We start from the raw sequence: 13245 nt of genomic DNA on the forward strand, positions 1-13245 counted from the left end.
GGAGAAGCAAAGTGGTTTTGAGAGTTGTGAGGGGAAAGAGAACAAGCTAATTCTGATAATCAAAACCAGTTAGCTCTTCTTAGATAATTTAAATTGAGTCTAAAACCTCTAATTAAAAGAGCTGCTCCAGCAGAGTCTCGGATCCAGTAAACTCTTAGTATGTATCTTACAGGATTGAAAACCACAGTTGAGCATAGTTTGATTTTTGCAGCTTGAGGAATATTTGTCCTTTATTTAAGCCTGTTAGGTTTGACACTTGAAGCTAATGATGAATTATTTTTAAAAATGATAATTGACAGTGGCAAGTAACTGCACTAGGATGAAACATCAGTCTGCTATTCAGATTGACTTGCCCCACTGATATCCCATGCACAGACACACATGTTTTATAGTAATGCAGGGACTTTAACGCACAAGTGGTAGCTGGATTGTCTGCCCTTTATTAAGAATTTTCAGTAAGATTGACAGTGAGATATAGATTCCTATAAGAATGTTGAAGAGATGAATGGTATCACAAAGTTAAAGTAGTTCTAAATAGTTTATTGTAAGTACAGAGGGAACACTTGTATCCTTGGGTTTGGAATTATTTCTGTATCAAGTCAAACTTGTATGGCATGCAGTTTTCAGCTTTACTTTTTTTGTGCCATTAGGTCCGAGCAATGGTGGATTTATGTAACAGCACAAAAGGGATATGCCTAACAGGTATGTTTATTGACTGTGTTACCTGCAGAAATACAGGATTGCAATGTTTTCAAAGACTTTGAGGTCAGTGGTCCTGTGGAAGAGCCATGCTGTTTAGTCTGTCAGAATTGACATGCCAATTTGGGTTATTTATTTTTAAAAGTAATAGGTGCTACTTTGGGACTTACCTATTTCTAGTTGCTATAAATGCTGGAATTTAAGGAGTTCAGTTGATGTTACTTGGAGCTACTTCTTTCCCATGTAGTTTTCATATGTAAATCTCACAGGCTTGGGTGTTTCAAATTCTATTTGAGATTTAGTCTTGGTAATTTTTGTGTATGTCTCCATGCTTTAAGGCTGAAATGGGCTGAACATAGAAGGTTTAGAAACTTGCTTCCATTGTAGTAACTGCAGTGGACCAGTGGGATTTAGGATGAGCAACATGTTTGTCTTAGATCATGGTATAACAAGACATTGGATTTAATGTACTGCTGGCAAGAAGTTGTCTGGGACAGGAGATGAAGTTTCCATATGAAGAGACAACTGAAAAGCTTATGGGTTTGGGCTCCAAACTTCTGAATTCATGCTAGGTGGTGCCTTCTGTGTCTTTCTTTCTTGTCTCTGTTACTAGTTTTCTCTGCTATAGGTCTCTGTGACATTTACTACTTTTCATGCACCTTTCTTATTTATCTTATGCTTATACAAGGATAATCAGAATCCTCAGTTTCCATGATGAGGAAGTAATTGAATGCACTAATTGATGTGACATGGTAATGTGGGAAAAATGGTCATTTACTGGAAAATTGGCAGAAAGATGTTAACTGATGTTACTGGCTGTACTGATTAAAAGGGATAATTGCTATAATGGTATTATAAAATGGTTTTCACTTTACTCAGAATTCTTTCTAATTAATGCTGAAAATTGTCATCTTTAGGGGAATCTCATAATTACTGTTACTTTATCTTGTGGAGAATTTCTGAAACAATACAGTATTTTGTGGGTGGATAAAAGTGTTCATAGAACTGATTTGGTTCTCTAATTACAACTGCCACCTTCCTTTGTGTTCTAAGCTGCTTTTGCCTGGTTTTTTTTTTTTTTTTTTTAGTTAAATGGGAATCACTCAAGAGAAATCTCATAACAGAAGCATTCTGGTTTAATCTTGCTTTACCCATGGCTGCTATGTTTTCTTCTTTTTAAGGCTCTTTACTTTATGTCAAAGAGAGTGGGGCAGATATTCTTGTCTTACATGTTCCTGAATAGCTGGAGCAAGTCCAATTTCTGATATACCAGCCAGGTTCTGTGGGGAGCATGATACAGTCTGGGGAACACTTGCATGGGAAAACCCTGATTATGATTTAGGTGTAGTTAATAGAAATTACAAGATTATTTTTCTTTCTGTTGAAGTAGTTTGAATCCTGAACTGCAATGAAACATCCCTAAAGCACAGAGTATAAAGTGTATCTTTAATATGTATTTTCAAGTGTATTTTTGACTGTGACATTCATCAGTGTTGTAAAGCTGTTCTACAATGGGATTTTGGAGAACACTTTGCAAAGGGAATGCAATGGCCACTTGATACCTTGCATCCATCCCATTAAAAAAGCACCTAAACCTCTGACAGTGAGATTACATTGCAGAAGTGGTTGTTTGTGAAACCATTATCAGTAAAATTTATTGGTAGGGGTAATCGCTTTGAAGGATATTCTGCAAGTCTGAATTTCTGCTAATGTTTAAATAGTAATTTAAAATTCATAGGGGTAAATTTTGAAATTTAAGGAATATTCCTCCCCTCTTAATGTTCTGATCTATCACTAATTAATTTCATTTGGAATTGCCTTTTTTTACTTCTTTCCGTACTAGGCTAAACTCACCATTTGTTTTTTCTTGTCTTCCTTTGCTTGTTCTTGTAGGCCCTCCAGGTCCCCCAGGTAAGATACTTGGACAAATGCGGTAACATTTTGGGTAGTTGAAACAAGTGCTGGTACAAAATGTTGAAGAAATCTTTTAGAGAAGGATCTTACTTTGCTAATTGGAATGAGGGAGACTTGAATGCCTGCCTTTAAAACTTTTCTGTTTAGGTCAATTTGTGCCTGTTCTGAGAAGGGGGAGGTTTTAATCATTACACTCTTCTAGCAGAGGGAATGGAATAGTTACGTATTTGATCAACACCAAATGGAATTAAGAGTGTTTAAGTGGCATTTAGCTGAAAAGATGAGTATATACATATAACCACCCTGGGTAAACCAATACTATAATTTAACACTAAAAGTATCTCATCAAAAACTGTTGGTTACTGATTTCAACCTCCCACCTTCTCCACCGCTCTTCTCCTCTCTTATTTAATTCTCTCATTCTATTCTCACCCATGTGGTTGCTAGGCTATAGGAATGGTTATTTACTTTCTTTCTGTGCATCTTTAGCTGCGGTTCTGTTTAGAATAATGCTCTGTGTCAGAAAAGTGTCAGGTACTTTTTGTATGTGAGGGCTTAAATAACAATGAAGACAGTGATGTTTTCTCTATCAACCAGTTATGGTTTGCCACTACAGTATTCTGGGCAAGTAGATAAATGCTTTGCTTTCTGGCTTGCAGAAGATGTTACAGCCACTGCCAAATTCATAAATAGTGTGGGTTCCATTGTGTGTGTATCCTGCAAGTGGTATCTAAAAGGCCAATTTGTGCTGGCCTTAGTGCAAAATGGGTGCAATATTCCCTTCAGTCATTTTTCTCATGCTAAAGTAAGCAAGTACTTTAAGATTTGATTTCATAGTTTTTTTTGTTGTGGGTGCATGTTTCATATTTGACTTCTTGGCTTGGGGTGGCATTTTTGGTGGCATGCTTTTTTTTTTTTAAGAGGATACTCTATGGGCATGGAGAACTTAATAACCAATTAGTGGCTTTGATATATCTTAAGGAGTATATAATGTATATAATCATACTATATCTAAATATAGTAGATTTAAGGATAAACTACATTTAACTGGGAAAATTCAGTTACTCTGTTTGGTTTGTTCAGGGCCTCCTGGGCTTGATGGAATACCTGGCTACAATGGATCAGATGGAATTCCAGGCATACCAGGACAGAAAGGAGAACCAGGAATAAATGGAAAAAGAGGAAAAATAGGTATTTTGTTTTGTGTGGAGTTGTTTTCTTTTAATTGTTTGTTTGTGGTTTGTTTGTTGGTTGTTTTTTTTTTCATAGTTGTCTAAGAATTAAATCCTTTCTTACTGTTATATTCAGATGTGCTTAGGTTTAGACCTGTGTCTTTTTTTTGGTGGTGTTCCAAAAAAGACTGGATGAGGCAGTTAGTGCCATGGTCTAGTTGATTGGACAGGGCTGGGTGATATGTTGGACTGGATGATCTTGGAGGTATCTTCCAATCTGGTTGATTCTATGATTTTATGATTCTATGATTCAAGAAGGATTTCAGTGTTTAAAAATAAGTTACATGACAGAATTCTGTAGTGTTTTTTGTCTTGTGCCAAGCTTTAGTGGATTACTTCAGACTTACTCCACAGTGAGGAAGGTGGTATACATACCGTATAGAATACTGCAAATAAAAGCTATTGAATGCACTTGACTGAATCTCAGTATTCTGCGCTTGCTAGTAAGTACTGTTATTGTGAATATTTCCATTCCTTCAGCATGCCAACATAATGGCCCTTGACTCAGATGGCTTAAAAAAAGCATATTTTTCTTCTCTTCTATATTGCCCTTGTAGGCAGGAAACTTGGAGCAGCTTTCCCCAACACCACCCCCACCACCCCCACTCCTACCCCCCTCCCCCAGTCTCAGATAAGCTTTGTAATGCACTTGTGTCTCTAGGTACAGTCCTACTGTGTCTGACACAGAGTAGCTCTGCTAAATATAACTAGCCTACAAGGGCTGTGTGTAGCCCACAAGCAATTTTCCACGTTGGTTGAAGAAACTACTTGTCCTAACTTAGTGATTTCACTGTGGTATGTTTCTGCTAAGTAGACAACTGGCAGTAGAAGTGCCATCATCTCTTAACTGTCCCACTCAGCAGTGCATGACTAAATGGGACAGGGCAAAGGCTGACTGTAGAGAACAGTAGTAGCCTTGGCATGCTCAATTCACTGGGTCACTGTGCAGTAGCTGAAATGGCAGGTAGGTAGTTACTGTGCTCAGAGTTTGTAAACTGCTGTGAAGTTGTAGAACAGTAATTAGTTTATCCACCGACTGATGTACAATAGCTGTGTGCAGTGTGCAAGCACTAATTCGTAATTGGTGCCTTCAAGGCAGTCTGAGAAAGCAGTGGGTAGTGCATGGTAGGAGGGTAAGCAGACAAACAGTCATCAGAATGGTTGAACTGAGAGGGGGTAGAGAATAGGAAGCCTATGTCTGTGAGTAGATAGGCTGATGTGAGCAGGTTGGCATTTATAGGAGCCCACTGTGAGCTGTGTGGGCTTGCTGGCTGGTACAAGTGGAACAATTATCACAATAGCTTGAGATACTACATGATTTGTCATTTCAGTAGCCTCAACTCATTTTTTGAACTGGAAATGAAAGTCTTCATAGTCAGGTAACAGCTGTGCCAAAGACACATTTCAGATTTCACCCCCAAAACTCTATATTTTGTTTCTGTTTTCACCAAATCAATTTAAATAGTAAAACCAGAAGTAAAAAAAACAACCATTTTCTTCTGAAGTGTTAACAAATGCAAACCTATACCTGCAAGACCACTGACTTTTATATTTGTACAATTGTTATTGTTCTGTCTCCTAAAGCAAGAAAATTATAATTGCTGCAAAAGTAGAGGGGGCAAGATTTTGATGTGTCAGTTGTACAAATACACCACTGTTTTCCTTGTTGCAAAACTGAATCTCACAGGGCAAAGGAATGCTTAGTTAACTATGATACTTTACTCAGTTGTCAATGCAGAAAGTACGCTGCTGTTCATGCCTCCAGTAAGTGTAGAGTGAAGGTTATAGTAGCCTTCAATGTAAGCTACCTGTTACTATGTGGCTCTGCCTGTGTTCTGTTGTGGCAGTGGAAAAATGTTAAAGGTGCAGTGTGTGTTAGTGTGTAATCATGAGATAATCTAGAGGAACCATGAAAATGCCCTTCTTTAATGCCTTGCAAATGTGAAATAGATGTATTCCTTCATATCTCCCCCTAGGATTCTCACTTACCCAGAAATTCTTCAGCCACTGTCAGCAAGGCCAAAGTCTTGATCAAAACTCAGAGACCACTAGGTAAAGAATGTAATAATTTGCACCAAACCTTCCTATTAGGTTACAGTGTTGTTTTGAAGTGAGAACAAATTTGCAGTTCACAGGTATATGCAGGTGGGAAAAAAACCAGCTAGATTGAATATGGTGTCTATTAAAAATAGTATAGATTAATGCTTAATACTGAAACAGCATTGTTGATGCTGAAGTGCTTTTTATTTCCAGGCATGCCAGGACCAAAAGGTGATCAAGGACAGAAAGGAGAACCTGGAGAAATGGGCTTACCTGGCAAGGATGGTATTCCAGGAGGAAAAGGTGCAAGAGGACCAAAGGGTGAAAAGGGTGATGCAAATGATGTCGTATTAGAAGGTAGGAAAAAGAACTCTATTGCAACAGTATACTTGACAAAAAAAAAGATACACTTTGCTTCTGAAGCGTGAATGTGATGTGCAAGAGTAGCACTAAGCAGTACAACCACATTAACCACAGCGAAGTTTGTAAGTACTGATCTCTTTTTAATGCAAGTCTTCACAACAGTTTTTCTGCTTGGTCCTTGGGCTGAGGTGTTGTGATGGTTTAAGTGTTACCTGCTTCCCTACTCTTATGAAATCACCCCGACTAGACTCAGCCGGCTGGAAATTAGGGAATGACGCTTTATATTTAGAGCTTAGCACAATATACCAGCAGATATTTACAATATATACAGCTCTATACAGAAATATGCAAGTTAAAAGTGATGCAGAAACACAACAGCCCTCCCTGAAACCAGAGTCCCCAGGACGGGCTCCCAATCACCCTTCCAGCCTCTTTTCACCCCTATACCTTAGCACAGACTGCCTCACATGCAAGGTGAGTTTGGAGGATCAGCTAGGAGGGTTAGAAAGCAGAAGGATTAGTTGCACAGAAAGCAGGTTGGGGAAAAAAGTACAGGCACCAGCTGCAACAGGGAGCCACTGCATTATCTATGTTTATGTTCTTTTTATACATCTCAGTAAGCCTATGAGTGAAGTAAACCTCGCCATTGTTTCCTTTTCACAGCCTATAATCTAAATTTTCTCACCAGAATATTCCAACTAGCTTCAAACTAGCACAGATGTACATGAATTCCCCTCTTTCAACTATGCTTCCAGACAGTTGACCCCCAGAACTTCTTGCAGGTTGTTTTTCTGTTAGAGAATACAAGGCTCCATGTATTCCACCCAGGAATACATGAAGCAGCCACAAATATAACCTGTGTAAAATTGTAGCATCTGAAGCTGAGGTCTTAGAATAGAGTAACTAAAAGGCAACAATCCAGAGAAGGGCAACAAAGCTGGTGAAGGGCCTGGAACACAAATCCTATCAGGAGAGGCTGAGGGAGCTGGGCCTGTTTAGCCTAGAGAAGAGGAGGCTCAGGGGTGATCTTATTACTGTCTGCAACTACCTGAAGGGACATTGTAGCCAGGTGGGGAGTGGCCTCTTCTCCTAGGCAACCAGCAATAGAACAAGGGGACACAGTCTCAAGTTGTGCCAGGGTAGGTATAGGCTGGATGCTAGGAGGAAGTTCTTCACAGAGTGATTGGCATTGGAATGGGCTGCCCAGGGAGGTGGTGGAGGCACCGTCCCTGGAGGTGTTCAAGAAAAGACTGGATGAGGCACTTAGTGCCATGGTCTAGTTGATTGGATAGGGCTGGGTGATGGGTTGGACTGGATGATCTTAGAGGTCTCTTCCAACCTGGTTGATTCTATGATTCTATGATTCTATGATTCATAACTCTCTAATGTGCCCATAATCCAGTCAGATAAATTGTATTGACAGACAATGTGCCTGTAATCCAGACAGATAAATTGTCCTACGACTTGTGAAGTTCTGTATGGTTTACCTTCCAACAATATCCCCGTTTCTGCACACAGAAATGACTTAAAGAGAGAAACTATTTTGAAGAGCTCTCTGAGTCCCTTGTGTGGATGTGTACACTTCTTTGCAGGTTACATGTTGCCTGTGGAGCCTGTGACATTGTGCTGTGTTTTGTATGTAGGTGCAAAAGGTGAACCTGGACTGCCAGGGCCCCCTGGACCACCTGGACCCCCAGGGCCTCCAGGAAAACATAAAGGCAAAGGTAAAGTGCAGCTTCCGGAGAACATATACAGCAGCAAATGCACAGGTTAGTGTTCTTTGTAGTACTGTAAACAGATTTAAGATTAAACTCCTTGCTCCATGCCACAGAAAACATTAGTTACACATTTAATCTTGCTGGTACAAGTAAAACTGCACAAACTTAAAGATGAGGACGTGCTTAGGTGTTTGACTGAAATATGATTTGGATAAGGCAGTGAGCTATCTCCATTATGTTAGTATTTAAGTTGTTCTAGGATAATGCTCAAGCAAATTATTTATGCCTGGTGTTTTTCATTAGATGTGGTGTAGTTGGAAAAGAAGAGAAATGCTGTTGAAAATTTTAGCTTTTAAATGCTGAAGTTTAATTTTACCTGTAAATGTAGCCTGGTTAACAAGTATTATATTTCACTGTATTCTACAAGAAATTGCCTGGTCACTGGCAGAACTGAGGCAAGCTGAACTAGCTAAGACTTTGAAAGGGTTCTCTGAGACTTGATGTTCATAAGAAGATGTAAGCTTTGGAGCAGGATGCTCTTGAGTTTTGTTGTTGCTGTTTATCATTATTGAATACTGACTGCTAGGTGGGTCACAAGTCCCTTTTATTTACTTTATTGTGGTTGTGTTGGTGACAGATATGACTAATTCTAAATATTCAGAAAGGAAAAATTAAAGACAGAGCAGATTCCCTTCAAACTCTGACTGCAAATTGCACAGTAGATGCCATTAGAACCACAATAGGAGTTTCCAGGCTACCAGGTCATAGACTGTGCTGAAGTGTAGCAGCTGTGACACTTTTTTACTTATGTCAGTACCTTAATCAGTGACTTAAAAAAGAGTTTTCCATAAAATATTTCTAGTAGGATTTTCAGGTGTGCTGGATGCTAGTAAATCCGCTTGGTTTGAACTTGATCTTGTGAGTTGTTGAAAAATCATGTCATTGTGTCATGTCCCAGCTGTAGAAGATCGTTTTCTCAAATAGACTTAGACTGTGCCTCAGGTAAATCCACGTGTGTGTGTGCCTCCCCACTCACTGTTTCCTCAGAAGCTGCAAAGGATTCTAGGGAGATTGTTAGATTCTAGTTATAGGCAATAATCTTCCCATAGTTGGAATGACTGTTTGTGCCTTATTTTGGAGGTATGCTGTGATTGCTTATGAACTTTCAATGTCACATCACCAAACGTCCTGGATAAATGGATGGGAGGAATATTTGGTGTTCTTGGAGTGGTTTTCTTCTGCAGGAGCAAAGAGAAGCTATAACCTAAAGGAGAGAATAACAATGCAATATAACCTGTCTTTTTTCCCCAGAAAGTCACAGTACCCTTTCAGCATTAATTTATAGTTATTTCATAGTCTTACCGCCCTTCTCATTTAAACTTCATCACAACCCTTTAAATCCCAGACATATATTGAAAGGCAACAAAAAAGAATCTGCACGTCAAGTACTGTGAAATGTATAAGGAGATGAAAGTTAAAAATGGAATTAGAAAAGAAGGCTACAATGAAATCAGAATATCTTCAGCAAAGAGCTGAGGGCTGTTCTCTGTTGTTATTCATTCTAAGCACATTGAAATGTGTTGTGTTGCTTTAAAGGCAAATAGGGATCCTGGTTTGCTGAAAATGGTTAATAAATAATTTCATTCAGGCTTTGTTTGAACAGAAAAAAAAATCAACCAGCTACCTTTTAAATTTGTTGAGGTGTAAAGAAAAATGTTTCCACTTATTTCTAAAGTGAACCATTTCTGTGTGTAAGGAATAGAGTGTCTAATTTCCCTTGGTCTTTTGTGTTGCTTCTTTAGTGGAAGGGATACCTGACCTGCATTTAATGTCCATTATGTGCCCTGTGTATGCTTAGTGCTTTATTATTGTCTTGGGCATCCAGAGCAGGAGCAAAACGTCCACTGTTGCCTACGGAATATACCCCCTCTGCTGGTGCATGTAGATTTCATCATGAAGCTTTTGAGCTTAGCTGTCACTCTTTCTCAAGAGCTGCTAGCTCAGTTGTCTAAGGTTATCTAATGAAAGAGACAAATCTGTCTTTCTCAGCAGCTACTCAGAAATTCACAGCAATTAAACTTGTTAAACAAAGTAAGTTACTCCTGGAAGTTTTTTGTCAGCCTGACAACTTTAAGGAAACAAACCAGCCTGAGCACTTCATTTCCTTAGCAGTAGCAAGAGCAAGTCTTTTTTTATCTATTTTTTTTTTCCATTCTAATCACTCTAATATTCCACACCCCCGGGATTAAACAAAATTGCTGTTGTCACTGCTTTATTTTGGTGGAGTCACTGATGGGCACATCTGTCATATCAAGTACAGAAAAATGCCATGCGTTACCTTTTCCCTCTCAACTCTAGGCGAGACATGTGCTGTACCAAATGATGACACTCTGGCTGGAAAAGCTGAAGACAGAACTCCTGGTCCTTCAAAAAAAGCTGGTAACCCACTACAGACCATGAGTGACTAACTGCTACTTGGTGCTGTATTGTTACAGATAATGAATATATACTTCCTCTCTCCTAGCATGTGTCATAACATCTGTAGGAAGTCCTGTTCACTTTGTCAGTGTACAGCAGACGTTTGGAACTTGGATGAAGGAGCCTGCAAATATAAGTGATGAGAGAATTTGGCTTACCATGCACTTCTCAGGTACAGTAGTAGCTGTCAATGATCAAAAAACAGCAGTTTGATCATTGTGCACCAACACTGCTTCCTTAATTCCTTCAACCTAAACTCCTGTTTGTAATTAAGTATGATTGTCTGTCAGGTATTTGATTGAGATTGACTTTTAGTAGAGATTCTACTTTATGGTAGAGGCTTCAAAATTAGATGATCTTTTTTTTTTTTTCTTTTCATTTTCCCCCTTCCTTTAGGAAACTTTATAAAAGAATATGAGAATTCCAATGCCTTGCTGAATGACAGCTACAGGATCATTAACATCACAGGATTCTTTTATGGATGTGGGCATGCAGTACAAAACAATCACCTCTACTACCAAAAGGGAGGAACCAATGTCATTCTGAAGTAAGTCATCAGAGTAAGAATTGGACCAGCTGCAGTTTGGGGGATGCTGATGGGTGGTTATATGATTGTAGCTATAGAATCATGGAATATCAGGGGCTGGAAGGGATCTTGAAAGATCATCCGATCCACCTGCCCTGCCAGAGCAGGATCACCTAGAGCAGATCACACTGGAATGCATACAGATGGTTCTTGAATCCAGAGAGGGAGACTCTACAACCTCCCTGGGCAGCTGGTCCCAGTGCTCTGTCACCCTCACAGTGAAAAAATTCTTCTTTGGCTTCCACATGGAACCTCCTATGCCTCCACTTCCACCCATTGCCCCTTGTCCTGTCACTGGGCATCACTGACAAGAGGCTGGCACCATCCTCCCGGCACTTACCCCTTACATAGTTATAAACATGAATGAGGTCATCCCTTCGTCACCTCTCCTCCAAGCTAAAATGCCTCAGCTCCCTCAGTCTCTCCTCATAAAGAAGATGTTCAACTTCCTTAATCATTTTTATGGCTCTGTGCTGGGCTCTTTCAAGCAGCTCCCTGTCCTTCTTGAATTGGGTGGCCCAGAACTGGACACAATACTCCAGATGAGGCCTCACCAGGGCATATTAGAGGGGAAGAAGACCCTCTCTCGACCACACCCCTTCTAATACACCCCAGGATGGCATTAGCCTTCCTGGCCACAAGAGCACGTTGCTGGCTCATGACCATCCTCCCAACCATCAGGACTCCCAAGTCCCCTTAACTGCTCTCCAGCAGTTCAATCCCCAACCTATACTGATACATGGGATTGTTCTTTCCCAGGTGCATCACTCTACACTTGCCCCTGTTGAACTTCATTAAATTTCTCCCTGCCCAGCCCTCAGCCTAAGTCTGTCTGAATGGCAGCACAACTCTCCAGTGTGTCAGCCTCTCCACCCAGCTTGGTGTCATCAGCAAACTTGCTGACAGTGCACTCCATGCCCTCATCCAGGTCATTAATGAATACATTGAACAATACTGGTTCCAGTACCGACCCCTGAGGAGCTCCACTGGTTACAGGCCTCCAGCTAGACTCTGTCCTGTTGACAACAACTCTCTGACTTCTTTCCTTTAACCAGCTTCCAATGCACCTCATTACTCCATCACCCAGACCACACTTTCTCAGTTTGGCTATGAGGATGCTGTGGGAGACAGTGTCAAATGCTTTACTGAAATCATCCACTGCTCTTCCATCATCTATCCACCTGGTTACATCCTCATAGAGGGTTATCAGGTTGGTCAAACATGACTTCCCCTTTGTAAAACCATGCTGACTGCTCCTAATGACCTTCTTGTCCTTGATATGGTGAAGCACAGTGATGAGGATAAGCTGCTCCATTATCTTTCCAGGGACAGACATGAGGCTGACAGGTCTATGGTTACCTCTGTCCTCCTTCTTACCCTTTTTGATAACTGGAGTGATGTTTGTCCTCCTCCAATCCCCAGACACCTCTCCCATCCACCATGACTTACCAAAGATGATGGAGAGTGGTCTGACAATGACCTCTGCTAGCTCCTTCAGCACTCACGGGTGCATGCCGTCAGGACCCATGGACTTACAGATGTTCAGTTTATTTAACTGTTCCCTAACCCAGTCCTCACTAACCCAGTCCCCATCAACCAAAAAAGCCTCCTCCTTAACCTTGTCTTACTTCATGGCCTCAGGGCTGTGGGGGTCCCGGGTGTAGACAGAAACAAAGAAGGCATTCAGCAACTCTGCCTTATCCGCATCCTCCGTCACCAAGGCATCCATCCCATTCAACAGTAGGCCTGTATTGCCTCTAGGGGGTTCTGCTGCAATATATTTGAAGAAGCCCTTTCTGTTGTCTTTGGCCTGCCTTGCAAGATTGAATTCCAAGGAGGCCTTAGCCTTCCTAGTAGCCTACCTACATCCTTTGGCAACCATCTTATACTCCTCCCAGGTGGCCAGTTCCTTTCCACTTGATTTTGTTCAGCAGCTCCCTACTTAATCTACTCATCTCCCTTCTTGATTTCCTGTGCACTGGAATGCTCTGATCCTGAGCTTGGAAGAAGTATTTCTTGAATATTAACCAACTACCATGGGCTCTTTTACCTTCTTGTACTCTGTCCCATGCTATTTTCCCTAGTAATTGCTTGAAGAGACCAAAGTTGGCTCTGCTTAAATCCAGAGTTGTGATCATGCTAGATATTTTGTTCCTAGCACTCAAGATCCTGAACTCCACCATCTCGTGATCACTGCAGCCAAGGCTGCACTCAG

The 13245-nt window shown here is 40.6% G+C and overlaps 1 protein-coding gene across 2 annotated transcripts in view; it reads left to right on the plus strand.

Moving 5' to 3' along the window:
• The window catches only part of GLDN (gliomedin), an 83930-nt gene that overhangs the window by 66099 nt on the left and 4586 nt on the right, over positions 1-13245 (plus strand). For both annotated transcript variants that reach the window (XM_064157630.1, XM_064157629.1), the window contains exons 2-9: positions 651-702; positions 2593-2610; positions 3697-3804; positions 6099-6242; positions 7892-8017; positions 10325-10405; positions 10491-10616; positions 10841-10991. In XM_064157630.1, the coding sequence (XP_064013700.1) occupies positions 651-702; positions 2593-2610; positions 3697-3804; positions 6099-6242; positions 7892-8017; positions 10325-10405; positions 10491-10616; positions 10841-10991 (806 nt within the window). The remainder of the gene's footprint in view (positions 1-650; positions 703-2592; positions 2611-3696; positions 3805-6098; positions 6243-7891; positions 8018-10324; positions 10406-10490; positions 10617-10840; positions 10992-13245) is intronic.

Source organism: Pogoniulus pusillus, chromosome 17, assembly GCF_015220805.1.
Source record: "Pogoniulus pusillus isolate bPogPus1 chromosome 17, bPogPus1.pri, whole genome shotgun sequence".
NCBI classification, from domain to species: Eukaryota; Metazoa; Chordata; class Aves; order Piciformes; family Lybiidae; genus Pogoniulus; species Pogoniulus pusillus.